The sequence below is a fragment of the Apodemus sylvaticus genome, chromosome X, assembly GCF_947179515.1.
Source record: "Apodemus sylvaticus chromosome X, mApoSyl1.1, whole genome shotgun sequence".
Taxonomy (NCBI): domain Eukaryota; kingdom Metazoa; phylum Chordata; class Mammalia; order Rodentia; family Muridae; genus Apodemus; species Apodemus sylvaticus.
Window position 1 is genome coordinate 96,560,953 of NC_067495.1, and position 13,071 is coordinate 96,574,023.

At 40.8% G+C, this 13,071-nt stretch overlaps 2 protein-coding genes across 3 annotated transcripts; one reads left to right on the forward strand and one right to left on the reverse strand.

Moving 5' to 3' along the window:
- Positions 1 to 10,199: 10,199 nt before the first annotated feature.
- Positions 10,200 to 11,754, reverse strand: LOC127674596 (proline-rich protein 2-like). The gene is made up of 3 exons (XM_052170304.1): positions 11,743 to 11,754; positions 10,930 to 11,686; positions 10,200 to 10,231 (listed from the first exon to the last, which is right to left on the reverse strand). The coding sequence occupies exons 1-3, from the start codon at positions 11,752 to 11,754 to the stop codon at positions 10,200 to 10,202; spliced, it is 801 nt and encodes a 266-aa protein (XP_052026264.1).
- Positions 11,185 to 12,688, forward strand: Bex3 (brain expressed X-linked 3). 2 transcript variants are annotated; one of them, XM_052171567.1, is made up of 3 exons: positions 11,185 to 11,216; positions 11,576 to 11,642; positions 12,014 to 12,688. In XM_052171567.1, exon 3 carries the CDS (start codon positions 12,042 to 12,044, stop codon positions 12,438 to 12,440), a length of 399 nt encoding a protein of 132 aa, XP_052027527.1. In that variant the 5' UTR covers positions 11,185 to 11,216; positions 11,576 to 11,642; positions 12,014 to 12,041; the 3' UTR covers positions 12,441 to 12,688. The 2 variants fall into 2 exon arrangements, with proteins under 2 accessions (XP_052027527.1, XP_052027528.1); XM_052171568.1 differs by having other exon boundaries at positions 12,060 to 12,688.
- Positions 12,689 to 13,071: the final 383 nt, after the last annotated feature.

A 13,071-nucleotide genomic window follows, 5' to 3' on the forward strand; every position in this document is an offset into this window, starting at 1 on the left:
AGAGAGAGAGATACACACACAAATGGTGAAGCCTACTTATAATCAATTTATAATCCAATCAATCAAAAGCAGTTCTGAGCAGCCAGACAAGATAGTGCATGCACATCCTTATTTTCAGCACTTCGCAGTCTGAGACAGGAGGATCATGAGTAGAAGACCAGCCTTCCCTATACAGCAAGACTGTCTTAAAAAAAAAATAAAAGAGTAGGAGAAGTATCAGGAAAGGTAAGAAAGGGTCTGGAGAGATGGCTCAGAGGTTAAGAACACTGACTGCTCTTCCAAAGATCCTGAGTTCGATTCCCATCTGATGCTCTCTTCTGGTGTGTCTGAAGACAACTACAGTATACTTACATATAATAAATAAAATCAATCTTTAAAAAAAGAAAAGGTAAGAAAATCATTGCATAGGTATAAATCAGCTGTTTGTTTTTTTGATTTTCAAGACTAGGTTGCTCTATGTAGCCTTGTCTGCTTTAGAACTCATTCTGAAGAGTAGGTGGGCCTCAAACTCACAGATGCAGACTCTCTGTCTCCCAAATGCCGAAATTAAAGGCATGCACCAATGGCACCCAGCAGCCACTTAGTTTTAAAAAATGAATTTCACATAAACTTTCAATATTTATGATATCTCCAACTGGATGTTTGGTAATCACAGACCTGAATTTCCTTAGGAAAAGGGAGAAAAGCCCATTATCCAGTTGAAGCAGATAAGCAAGAATTCTAGCTCAATTAACAACTATTTAAGGCCTTCCTCTGGTCCCAGATATCCAAACTATAAGTTTTTAGGAGTCTTACCAGAAATTGCATGTGAAACCATGGTTGGTCCTGATTTTTTGTGTTTAAAAATGTTTAAGATTATATTTTAAATTATGTATATAGGGGTGGTGTGCACATTAGTCAGTGCCCTTTAAGGATGCCAGATTCTCCAGGAGCAGGCCAGACATGGGTGTTTACAACCCAACTTCGATCCTCTGCAAGAGTGGAACGAGCCCTGAATACCTGAGCTATCTCTCTAGCCTGTTTGTAGTTTATTTAATTAATCAATCATTTAATATTAATTATTTTTGTGTGCATGTGTATGCACATGCCCCAGAGCACATGTGGAGGTCAGAGGACAATGCAGAGCAGTTTGTTTTCCCTGACTACCGTGTCAGCTCCAGAGATCCAACTCAGGTCATCAGGCTTGTAAACAAGTGCCTTTACCCATCTCTTTGGCCCACTCCTGGTTTAATTTTTTTTTTATTTTTTTAAAGATTTATTTATTATTATATGTGTGTACACTGTAGCTGTATTCAGACACCAGAAGATAGCTTCAGATCTCATTATGGATGGTTGTGAACCACCATGTGGTTGCTCGAATTTGAACTCAGGACCTCTGAAAGAGCAGTCGGTGCCCTTAACCACTGAGCCATCTCCCCAGCCCCCTATTTTATCAATTATAATTCCATCAAAGGTACCTCCTGGATTACTTTATAGTCTCACTTATCAAAAAGAGAGAAAAGGGGAAAACATTTTTTACTAACCTTTTGAAATGTAACTCGAGAGCCACCAAAATGGGATATATATGATTACTGTTAAGACATTTATATTTATCCTTGAGGAGCCAATAGTACACATGGGTACCTCTCACTTTACTCTGATATCCTGTGGGACACACACCCACACTTTTCTGCATTGCAGGCTTGAATCTTGGTTTAGCTTGTGTTGAGGTCCCTAAAAGACAAAAAAACAAAACTTCTTAGACTTATGAGGGTGGCATTGTGGAATCTTTCCTTTCCCTGTTGATATCTTGGGGCCTGAATCCATCCATGATTTATCTGAGTCATTATTGATGATTGTCCCAGACTGTCACTTGGATGATCTGCCCACTTTGCTTTTGATTTTCTGGCCAGAAATTCACAAAGTGTTTGAAAAGTGCCAAATTCAGAAATCCCTTAGGTACATCGATACCCATTCCTAGGTTAAAAGGAACTTTATTGATTTAGTCCAGAAGGCAGTCATGAGAGTGATCACCAACAGTCTTGAGCCCCCTCAAACTCCTATAAATACTCAAGACAAGCCTGAATAAAACACATGGATAAAAGCTACTCCTCAAAGTTACATATGTCAGATGCAAAATCCACTAGACACAGCCACTTCTATACTCTGTTGACTTCTAAATTCTAAAGGCATTCTTTTTTTTTTTCTTTTCTTCAGCTATTTCATAAAGGTGCTTGCTGTTTTTCCCATATTAGGTATTCTCTGTGAAGCAGATTGCCTTAGGCAAAGGGAACTCTGCCCCCGAATGCAGTTTTACCAGTGCTCAGCTTCAGTCAGGAAGGAGTCTAACAACTTTTCCCTCAGTGCTATTCAAACAGTGAAAGGCCAAAGGAGATGAATTTGGGCTCCATATATTTTCATTTTATGAGAGTTTGAAATCCCAGCAGCTGTGAGTGTCTGTTTCTTTAAACTTTTCACTGGATGGGACAGTGCTTTCTAAGGCATGAAAGAAATTTCTGTAAGGAAAACCAGAGGGAAAAGTAGCCACTAAAGTACATGAAAGGACCAAATTTTGAGACAATGTCTGTCACTGGATGGGTGAACCAGGCAGGAATATATTCCAGATTTTCACTGGATAGGTGTATTATTCATCATCCAGAAGTCTATACATCTTTTATCTCTTTCTTCCAGATAAATAAGCAAGCACCAAAAATATAATGTCTTCACCATAAATTAGAAAGTAAAAATCTTTGGCCTCAAATAATACCAAGAAAGGCATTTTTGCTGTAAGGTCACTTTCATTCTGCTATTTAGCTCTTAAAATAGAAAAGACATTACTTTGAATCTGAATGACTAGGTTCATATTTTGACTTTTATGATTTTATTGTGTATCTACTGATGTTAAAATCTGTCTTTAAGATATAAGTTCTCTATCTTTTTTTAAAAATGAAAAATCATACCATCATTTGTAATTAAGAATTGCTTAATGCCACAAACTAAACAATTTAGATCAATGATTTAACTTAAAACTGACTAATAATAGCTCTAAATGAAAGCTACAACATTTTTAATATTTACAAAATTCATTTTTATGCATGATTATATATGCATTGTTCATATGCACTTATGTTTTTACATTATTTATTTGGTGTTAAATGAATGCTCATGTAAATTGAAATTGTTACGTTAGCTCAAATTCACTTCAGTTCATAATGTATTAGGAGTTTAAAGGTTAAAAATAGACTTCACCAGGTACACTTGACCACCTGTCCTAATATAGCAGTTAAAGAGAATGGTAATTGCCTGGTCCACTGTTGGGGTATTAACATGAACCTTAAATTAAAATTTTAAAACAAAGGGACAAGTTCTGGTTCAGATGTTATCTGGATGTTAACTGTCTTAACTCTGGTTCTATGAGATGCTTCAAGCAGTCCCTGTTGTTTATGGATTGGTTTTCAAGAGGTGAATAGCCCTACTTCCTAGTGCGACCCTTTCCTCTTCTAGAATGCTGTTCCAAGGACTAGGGATACAACTTTTCTCAGTGCTTTCAGCTCTTTTGAAATTAATATGCTTGCATCCAAAAGGAAGGAAGGAACTCAACGAAAAATAGATATAAAGCAAAGCCAGAAATGCCAGAACATTGTCCAGCTTTGTTTTTTGGTTGCCTTGTAAGTCCAAATGAGATATGAATGCTTTAAAAGAAATTCAGGGGCTGGAGTAATAGCTCATCATTTAAGAGCACTGGTGCTTTTCTAGAGGCCTAAGATTTGATTCTCAACACCCACATGCTGGCTTATAACCATCTGTAATTCCAGTTCTAGGGAATGTGGCAGGATTTTCTGTGTCCAATTAATTTGAATATTAGTGTAGCAGGAGGCCTGTGAATGGACAGGGAAAAGAGAGGCAGAGCTAAGAGTTGTAAAGACAGGGAGCAAAACAGGAGAAAGGGGAAGTAAGATGGAGGATGAACAGGATGATTTAGATTCTGTGTGGTTTTAAATAGCTACAGGTAGATATAATATCCTATAGGGATAGGATAATGGGGTAAATTGTCTAATCGAGGTGAGTAGCTTGTCCCATTATCAATTGGCCTTGAATTTATTCTGTGGGCATCTTGTGTATTGACAATTTATTGATATATAAATCTGCCTGATTTATTATTATAAATTATAATGAATTATATATGTGAATTATAAGCTAGAGTTTTGATTTACTAGGTTAAGGGGATTTGTGACAACTAGCTGTTGTAGGTAAATGGCTAAGAAGGTAGAGACAGCACTGAGACAAGTGAATTAGAGCTGGGAGGATTGCCATTGGCCACTGCTGGGGCTAAATAGAGACAGAGCCAGCGAGACCATCCCCAGGGCAGAGAGTAGATAGGTGTAGCATGGAAACTTGAGGTTCTTTTTAATATTTCCTACAACAAGGGAATGCAATGCTGTCCTTGCCTCCTTTGTGACCATAGTCATACATGTAGGGGGAAAGGGCCTATATTCATAAAAAAATATTTTTAAAGAATCACTTTCTAGGTGCCTATTAGAATGGGGCTTAAATTTTTTCTGGTTATTTAAATTTGTTGTTCAAAATGTTTCCAGGAGTGTTAATATGCTTTTGCTGAAGTTCATATACAGATTGCTAAGATTCATTAGAGTATAAATTGTTTTATCAGGAAAAATGTTTTCTAAACTTTGTAAACAAAACTGAAAAGAATCATCACATAAAAGAAGAGATACAGAAAGTTTTAGGTGTAAGGTATTTTGGGCAAAGGGAGATTAAAGAGGAAAAAATCAAATGCTGTCAGGCAAGTCTAGGTTTTAGTTTTGTTATAAAATAAAATATTGTTTTTTTAAAATTGAGAATAAAGACTGGGAAGATCGTTCATCTGATAAAGGTGCTTATGGCCATACGGGAAGACTTGAGTTGAATCTCTGGACCTTTACTTTGGAGGGAGAGCACTGACTTATGCAAGTTGTTCTTTGACCTCTACATTCTTTTAAAGTTTAAACTAAAAGGCTTAAACATGTTGTGGGTGCTCTGATTAAATTATAAGAAGTTTATGATATGGGAAACTTTAAAAACTGAAAGATGGTATGCATATAGGTCAAGTTTAGTATAATGACAGTATCCATGATAAGATATTGTTAATGCTTATTTCATCTGTCCATCTGTTCCAGACACTAGGAGGAAACTCCAGGAGCAGGCAGACACTCCTGATTACCTTTCACATTTGACTTTTGCTCTTCTTAACACAGGTAAAATGGAGACAACCAAAAGGCCAAAGGGAAAGATACAAGTAAGGGAAGAAACCCAGTTAATATAATAGCTTTGGTCCTGAGGAATTATATATTTCCTCAACCAGATTCTAACAGATTGCCTTAGAGAGAGCCTAGGTTGGAAAAAGGAGCTTAAAGGGGACAAGATTCCACTACTCTACAAAGAGAAAAACCACTGTAAAAGACATGTACTATGCTATGTCTGGAGAACAGGCCTTCAGCTCCATTTATGGGCACCCTTGAAGGGCCCTATTGGCATTATGTAATATCTCTCTTATATACCTTGCAAAATTTCAGACTCTGACAGGGAAAAATGCTAACATTTGGTGGCTTTGTTCTCTAAGTTAGTCAGTACTTCAGGATTCATTTATAAAACTGTTTATGCAGTAAACAATATTTATGAGAATGTCCTAAAATCCAAAGAACTTACTTTTTTTTCTGCCATATGGAAACTCTTGATTAAAAAACAAGAGAGAAGATTGTAACTAAAATGGCCATGGTACTTACAAGCTGAAACAGCTTACAATTATATTTTGAGGCTATAGACACACTTTTAAAACCTCTTTCCAAAAATTAAATACAAGCCTGTCTTAGGCTTGCTATTCCTGCACAAAACATAATGACCAAGAAGCAAGTTGGGGAGGAGAGGTTTTATTCATCTTACACTTCCACATTGTTGTTCATCACCAAAGGAAGTTATTAGAACTCAAGCAGGGCAGGTACTTGGAGGCAGGAGCTGCTGGTGCAGAGGCCATGGAGACATGCTGTTTACTGGGCTGCTTCTCATGGCTAGTTCAGTTTGCTTTCTTATAGAACCCAGGACTACCAGCCCAAGGATGGCACCACCCACAATGGGCCCACTAATCACTAATTGAGAAAATGCCTTACAGCTGGATTTCATAGAGGCATTCCCTCAAGAGAGGCTACTTTCTCTGTGATAGCTCCAACTTGGGTCAAGTTGACACACAAAACCAGCCACAGTACAAAACTCATTTTAGACAGAAACAGAATAAAAGGTTCATTCAACAAAGATATGGCTAATATCCAATAGAATCCTGTTGTTTTAACAGATACAAAACTGTTAAGAGCCTTCATGACTTGTGGTACCTGAGAAGATACATATTGACTACTCTAGTACAAAAGATAGTCAGGGTCCAAAGGGGGAAATATTATAATTAGATTTACTCAGATGCTGTCAGTGTGTGTGGGATTGCTGAGGGAAACATGCTTACCTATATTCTTGACACCCAGTTTATTTGTGATAGGTGTTTCAATGCTGATGAAAAGAGTAATCCACAAGAAGGTATAATAATGAAGCATGAGGAGAAACATCTAAACAAGAACAGGGTCACTATGCTCACAGGGCCTGTCAGGGCTAAAAGCGTACCATTCAACCAGGAGAACATAATGAGAAGAAAATAAGCGTCATAAACAGTACAACTAGGTGCACTCTAGCCAAATCCATGAGAGTTACATTGAGAATCATTGTTTCAAAAACAAATAAGCAAACTGATGAAGAAGGTCTCGGGATTTATCTCAAAGGTAAGGGCTCTTGATGAATACCCTGGATTTAATCTCCACTAGTGAAAAAAAAAAGCCAAACCAAATCAAACAAAATAAAAACAAAACCCCCCAAAACCTCCCCAAACACAAGATTTTCAACAATTCCTCTGGTTGGTCATTGTACTGATAGATCCAGAATTTGATGGAAGGATTTTAACAGGTACATATGAAATCATGAAACAAAGACACAACAGTAAAAAATAACATGCTTTTGCCATGGCTTTCCCAGTTTAACTGGGATTAACTATTTATTAGTGTTGTTATTGGACTTCTAGCTGACGACAGCTTTTAAAATATGTTCAGTCAGTTGAATTTTTGGCTCTTTTTGTCTTGAGCAATCAGCCACATATTAGATTTGGAGTCCTTCTTGTCTCTTTAGGGCAGTTAGAACAGAGGCTCCTGGGAATGGTATGTGTGGGACAGAGGTGTTCTATTGCTTAACAGTCTTCCTTGTATGTTTGTATGTTTGCTTTAGTAAAAGCTTGCGGAGGAGAGATAAAAAGACTAGTCTTAGTTCTTGAGATGAAGCTCCGTGACAGAGTGCTTACCAAGCTTGTGTAAGGCACGAAGTTCAACCTTCACCACTCAGGGAAACAAAACAAAAGTGCACTTCTTCACCCAAATATCTAGGGTTACTACCATGTAGTTAATCTCTCACCTAATTGCTACTCCCTTGTAATTAATCACCACTGAGAGTCAAGCTAGATTTTTATAGATTCCAATGACAAGGGTTCCAACCTGAGTAGCTCTCTTAGGTTTTGCTGGCATCTCTGAAGACTGGACAGCATCTTGCATGTAACTTTTATACTGACATTACTATAACATATAAGGGCCTTTTGTCCTACTTTGTATGTCTGAATCTCAAACTTTTTTCTCCTCAAGTTCAACTTTGAACCCTGCCAGCAGGGGGGGGGGGTTGAAGATTTATTTATTTATGATATGTGATTATATTGTAGTTGTCTTCAGACACCAGAATAGGCTTCAGATTTCATTATGGATGAATATGAGCCACCATGTGGGTGCTGGGATTTGAACTCAGGATCTTCAGAAGAGAAGTCAGCGATCTTACCCATTGAGCGACAATAAACAATTATCTTAAGTATGGATGCATTCAATCAACAAATATTCACCTACTTTGTCCAAAAAATACTGTAAACCACTAGGTATGTGAAGCAGACCTGTGGATTTCACAGTATAATATAGCAAAGAAAAATTGTCAGGTACTGACACTCCTAAAAATATTCTTAAAAACAACTTAATGGTAATAAAAATAACAAGTCAATTTTCATTGACAATTTGCTAGGCTCTGCAGCAAATTCTTTTTTTAAAAAAAGATTGATTTATTTATATGTGAGTACACAGTTGCTTTCTTCAGACACACCAGAAGAAGGCATCTGATCCCATTACAGATGGTTGTGAGCCACCATGTGGTTGCTGGGAATTGAACTCAGGACCTCTGGAAGAGCAGTCGGTGTTCTTAACCACTGAGCCATCTTTCCGGCCCCTGTAGTGAATTCTTATTATGTATAACCATATTCTTCTAGAAAATCCCTGGTTCACTGTAGAAACACAAAATCATGGCAAATAATTGACATGTCATTCCTTTAGCAGACTGAATCTGAACTCTGAATTCTCTGATACATCAGCTTATGTTTCTATTTGGCATACTTTCAGTCAATACCATTATCAGAGCAGACTGTAGGATGTTAAATTAAACAAAATTTGGCCTAAAGATGACTCTATACATGAATAATGACACAAGAAACTGCAGGATAACTTAAGAACAAGGTTAAAGGAAGGTCAAACTTTGGAAAGCTCGGTTTTAACAAGTACACATTCCACTGCAGTCAGTAATTGGGGAGGAACTGTTCTAACCTTGTGTTCTCCTCTGTGCTTTGTTGCTGTGATAAAGCAACTTGGGGGAAGAAAGGTTTATTTGGCTCGAGGGTTATAACCCCACACTGAGCTAAGCCAATGCAGGAACTGAAGGTGAGACCTTGGAGGAATGCTGTTTTTCTGGCTCGCTTTCCATGGTTTTTCACTTGCTTTCTTATATGACCCAGCACCACCAGCTCAAGGGCAGCTTTGTCCACAGTTGATTGGGTTGGTCTCTGCATACCAATCATTAAACAAGAAAATATCCTCAGGCTTGCCTATAGTCCAAGTTATTGGAGGCAATTCCTAAACTGAGGGCCCCTCTTCCCAGGTGACTCTGCTTTGTATCAAGTCGACCAGTGTACTGTTTGGTTTTTTTTTTTTTTTAAATTTTTTTAAATTTTTAATTTTTTTTTTTTTTAGGCAAGCAGTAAGCCTAACTTCAATCAAGCTGTTGCCTAAATTCAGTTCTGTTTTCTGTTCATTTCCATTTTCTGTCCAAAACATGAGGCTTGACCATGTTAAAGAGCAGTGTCTTTGAATCTGTTCTGGCTTTATGGGCTTCCTGGTTTCTGAATCATTCTTCTTTGTTCAAGTTGATCAATTTGTCTATACTTTTTATTTTTAGCCAGGAAGAGTTGTGAACTGTGAGACAGAATTCCAAAATCACCAGCATTATCTTAAATGGCAATTACTGGCTATAATTTTGCAATTTGAGATTTTGGAGCTATATGTTAATATCTCCAGACTCACAATTTTATCTGTGATCGATAGCTTCCAAACTGTGACACACCAAGCATTTGCGCTTTACATCTCCAGTGACCTGCTTCATTTATCGGGACACAATACAGAAATTCGAGGCCCAAACTAGAAGGAACTTTGTTCTCATAATGAAGTTATTAAATTGTAAATATTGGCAACTATGTTTCCAAAAAGTTCTATCTTCTAGCTGTGACCTTTGTTTTGTTTTGTCTGTTTTTAATGAAGCTGATTTCAGCTCTAAGCTTGTCTGGGCCACAGAGTGAGACTTTGTCTCAAAGCAAATACCTGTAAAACCAAAACAGCTATATCAGGGTGGAAGAAACAGTTGCATTCAGAATGAGTTTTCAGACCAAGTTTAATAGTTTCATCCAAGTTTCTAATTTTTTTTTGAGACATTTATACTGGAGTAGAAGGTTTGGGGAGTAACTTGAAGATATTTTATATTTTTCAGCTTATTAAATATTTGTAGGGTGGTTTGAAAGGTTAGGAGAGAAATGCAAAGAATTCAAATGGCTCTTTTTCCTGAGGACTATGGGATCAGAGACATCTCAGATAATACTAGGCCTTGGGAGACAGAAGGAGGAGGCAGAGGCAGGAAAGATCACCCCAAGTTTGAGGCCATCCTGTTAAATATAGTGAGCTCCAGATAGTCAGGGATTACATAGTGAGAACCTGTCACATACACCAAAAGTCATGTAAAATTATGACTTCTCTCTGTAGGAACTAATCCAGATTTGTTTTAAAGCATTAGTTGTATTCAGCAAGTCCTTTCTTTTTAACTAAAAATTGAAACAGACTAATACAGTGCATTTCAAAACTGACATCCAAAACATAGAGAAGATATTTTCTGCATGATAGCATCAGTAGCATTTTGTTTTCTTTTCATTTTGTAGAATGAAACATTTCTTTCAAAACTGAAAACTCACCAGTCTTGGTAGTGCAGGCCTTTAACCTTAGCTACAAGGGAGGCTGACATAGGAAGAGTGAAATTTAAGTGTAGCCCCAACAACACAGACAGGTACTGTACTCATTTTTTTTTCAAGTTTAAAAAGTGTGTGTGTTGAGGGGGTAAGGGGGTGGAGCGGTCTGTAAATACACCTCAGTAGAAGACAGCTTGTACCGCAATTACAAAGCTAGAGGATCAATCCCCATCATTGCAAAAAAGGAATGGCCCTTATAATTTTGAATTTTCTAAAGCACTCTGATCGTGTGTGTGTGTGTGTGTGTGTGTGTGTGTGTGTGTGTGTGTGTACCCCGCGCATGTGTCTGTATGTTTTCAGGAAATAAAGAGAAATGTGTACAGTCTACCCCACTCTCCACCTCACGGTGTCTTATGGGGAGAAGTCCTGGAGAAAACAGTTGGATAAGGTGGAGTGGAATCTCAAAGAAGGCCAAAGCCAAGACCTGGCTATAGCGGGAGGGAGAGATGGAGGACAGTGCAGACTCTCCCTGGTAACAGGGAAGGGAGCCATCCAACCTCCTGACGGTGATGCCACTCGTGGGTCCTCAGATTGGTGAGGATCCGGATGAGTGACGGGTGGGGCCTGAGGTGAGCGCTGGCGGCTGCGAGGCGGGGGCGGGGCCTCCCGCCGCCCTGGCCTCCCGAGCAGGGGGAGCGAGCTCGGCGGTGACGCGGGACCCTCACGTGACCCGGGGCTGCAGAGCGACGCAGCCTTGGGTGCAGTCGTCACTCGCGTCTGGCCAGCGGCTCGGAGCCTGTGTGCGCGCGGCGGGCTGGCATCGGGCCCAAGGCGAGCGGGGCAGGTAAGCGGCCTGCGCGCGGCGGCCCCGAGGGCGACGGGCGGCCGGGCGGGCACCGCTGCTCCGCGGCGGCTTTGTGCAGCGCGCGGGGAACCCCGCTGCTGCTGCGCCCGGGAAGGGGCGCCCCGGCGGCTCAGGGGCGGGGGTCCCGGGGAAGGGGCGGCTGGGCGGGCTGGTCGGGCGGGCGGGCCGCGGACAGCGCTAGACCCAGCCCTGGGGAGCCGGGCCGGGGCAGGGCTGCTGGGGATCGCGGGCCGCCGCGCCGGGGGGCTGGGCGGCGGGTCTGGGGAAGCGGGGTGCGGAGCCGAGCCAGGCGGCGGCGGCGGCGGCGGCGGGTCCTTCCCATCCCACCGTGTCTGCAGGTCTGCTAGCCGAGAGTCGCGGCGCCGAGAATTGAGAGGACGACTGCGCGGCGAGGGATAGGCCCAGGTCGGTTCAGGGGCAGGGTGTTGGGGGGTCTGGGGGTGCGGCGGCTGGGGGAGGGTGGGCAGAGCCCCGTGTAGGACCCCGGTGAGAACCCCTACTCCACAATACTCTCCATCTCAGTCCTCCATTTTGGTGGCTGAAAGCTCAGGGAAAGGATCCTGGGAAATAAAAAATGGTGGGCTTTGGGGGAGGGAGGGGAAAGGGCTGGGGGGAGGGGCTCAAAATGGAGGCTCCCTTGAGGTTGCCTGGAGACTGTAAGGTGGGGAAGAAAATAATTAAAACCCTTGTTGTTAGTCTCTGAGTTTTGCTGGTCACTGTATCAAGCATTCAGTTTATTTTTTTTTTTCCTTGCCCTGTCTTACTTGTGTTCAAAGAATAACAATCAGAAAACAAAAACTCATCATGGCCAATATCCACCAGGAAAACGAAGAAATGGAGCAGCCCCTGCAGAATGGACAGGAAGACCGCCCTGTGGGAGGAGGTGAGGGCCACCAGCCTGCTGCAAACAACAACAACAACAACAACAATCACAACCACAACCACAACCATAACCATAACCACAACCACCACCGAAGAGGACAAGCTCGCCGACTTGCCCCTAACTTTCGATGGGCCATTCCCAACAGGCAGATTAATGATGGGCTGGGTGGAGATGGAGATGATATGGAAATGTTCATGGAGGAGATGAGAGAAATCCGGAGAAAGCTTAGGGAGCTACAGTTGAGAAATTGTCTGCGCATTCTCATGGGGGAGCTCTCTAATCACCATGATCATCACGATGAATTCTGCCTTATGCCTTGACTTCGGTCATTTCCCCTGAGATTCATTCATACTGTGATTCCCGCTGTATTCCTTTTCCTTGCATTTTCCTGACATGCCTTTAATGACCCGTCTGTGGTGAGCCTTGTGTTATTTCCATGTGCCAGGTGGGGCTTGTGTTGCCAGCTTCTAATTGGAGATTGCCTTCCCACTCTGAGTTTCTGTCAGCAGTACAGTATTGCCCATTTGCATGGAAAAAATGTAAAGTCAATAAAGCAACTGAAAAGCAACCTGGATAATCATTATTGTCTCCTTAAAGCATAAATAAATACTTAAGAGTAAAAAGGAAAATGAGCCACAAAAACTCTGAAATTCAACCGTATCGGGGAGGGGGAAACACATGTTTAATTTTCCTTTTATTTGGAACTTCATAAACTTTTTTGGGGTGAGTTTATGAATTCAATGCAGGTGGATATAATTATTTGCTCAACAAACTTAAAGAGTAAATCCTCTTGGCGAAGATACAATTTCTTAAAATTGTTCATGTTGCCCTCATCATGTGTGGGACTGAGTTGGTTTGGATGTTCAAGCCTCCAGCTGTCCTTAAGTAGTTGGGATGAACTGAGGAGAATCCTCAGACTTTGTCCATTCCCCAATTCCATACAGGAAAAGG

What these genes read in the sequence shown, in the direction of transcription:
- LOC127674596 (XM_052170304.1), bottom strand. An exon ending in AGTGGCATCACCGTCAGGAG is followed by an intron (nt 10,232 to 10,929) that starts GTTGGATGGCTC and finishes TTCAATTTTTAG; the next exon opens with TTAAAAAGAAAGGACTTGCT.
- Bex3 (XM_052171567.1), top strand. Translation starts at nt 12,042, where the DNA reads ATGGCCAATATCCACCAGGAAAACGAAGAAATGGAGCAGCCCCTGCAG.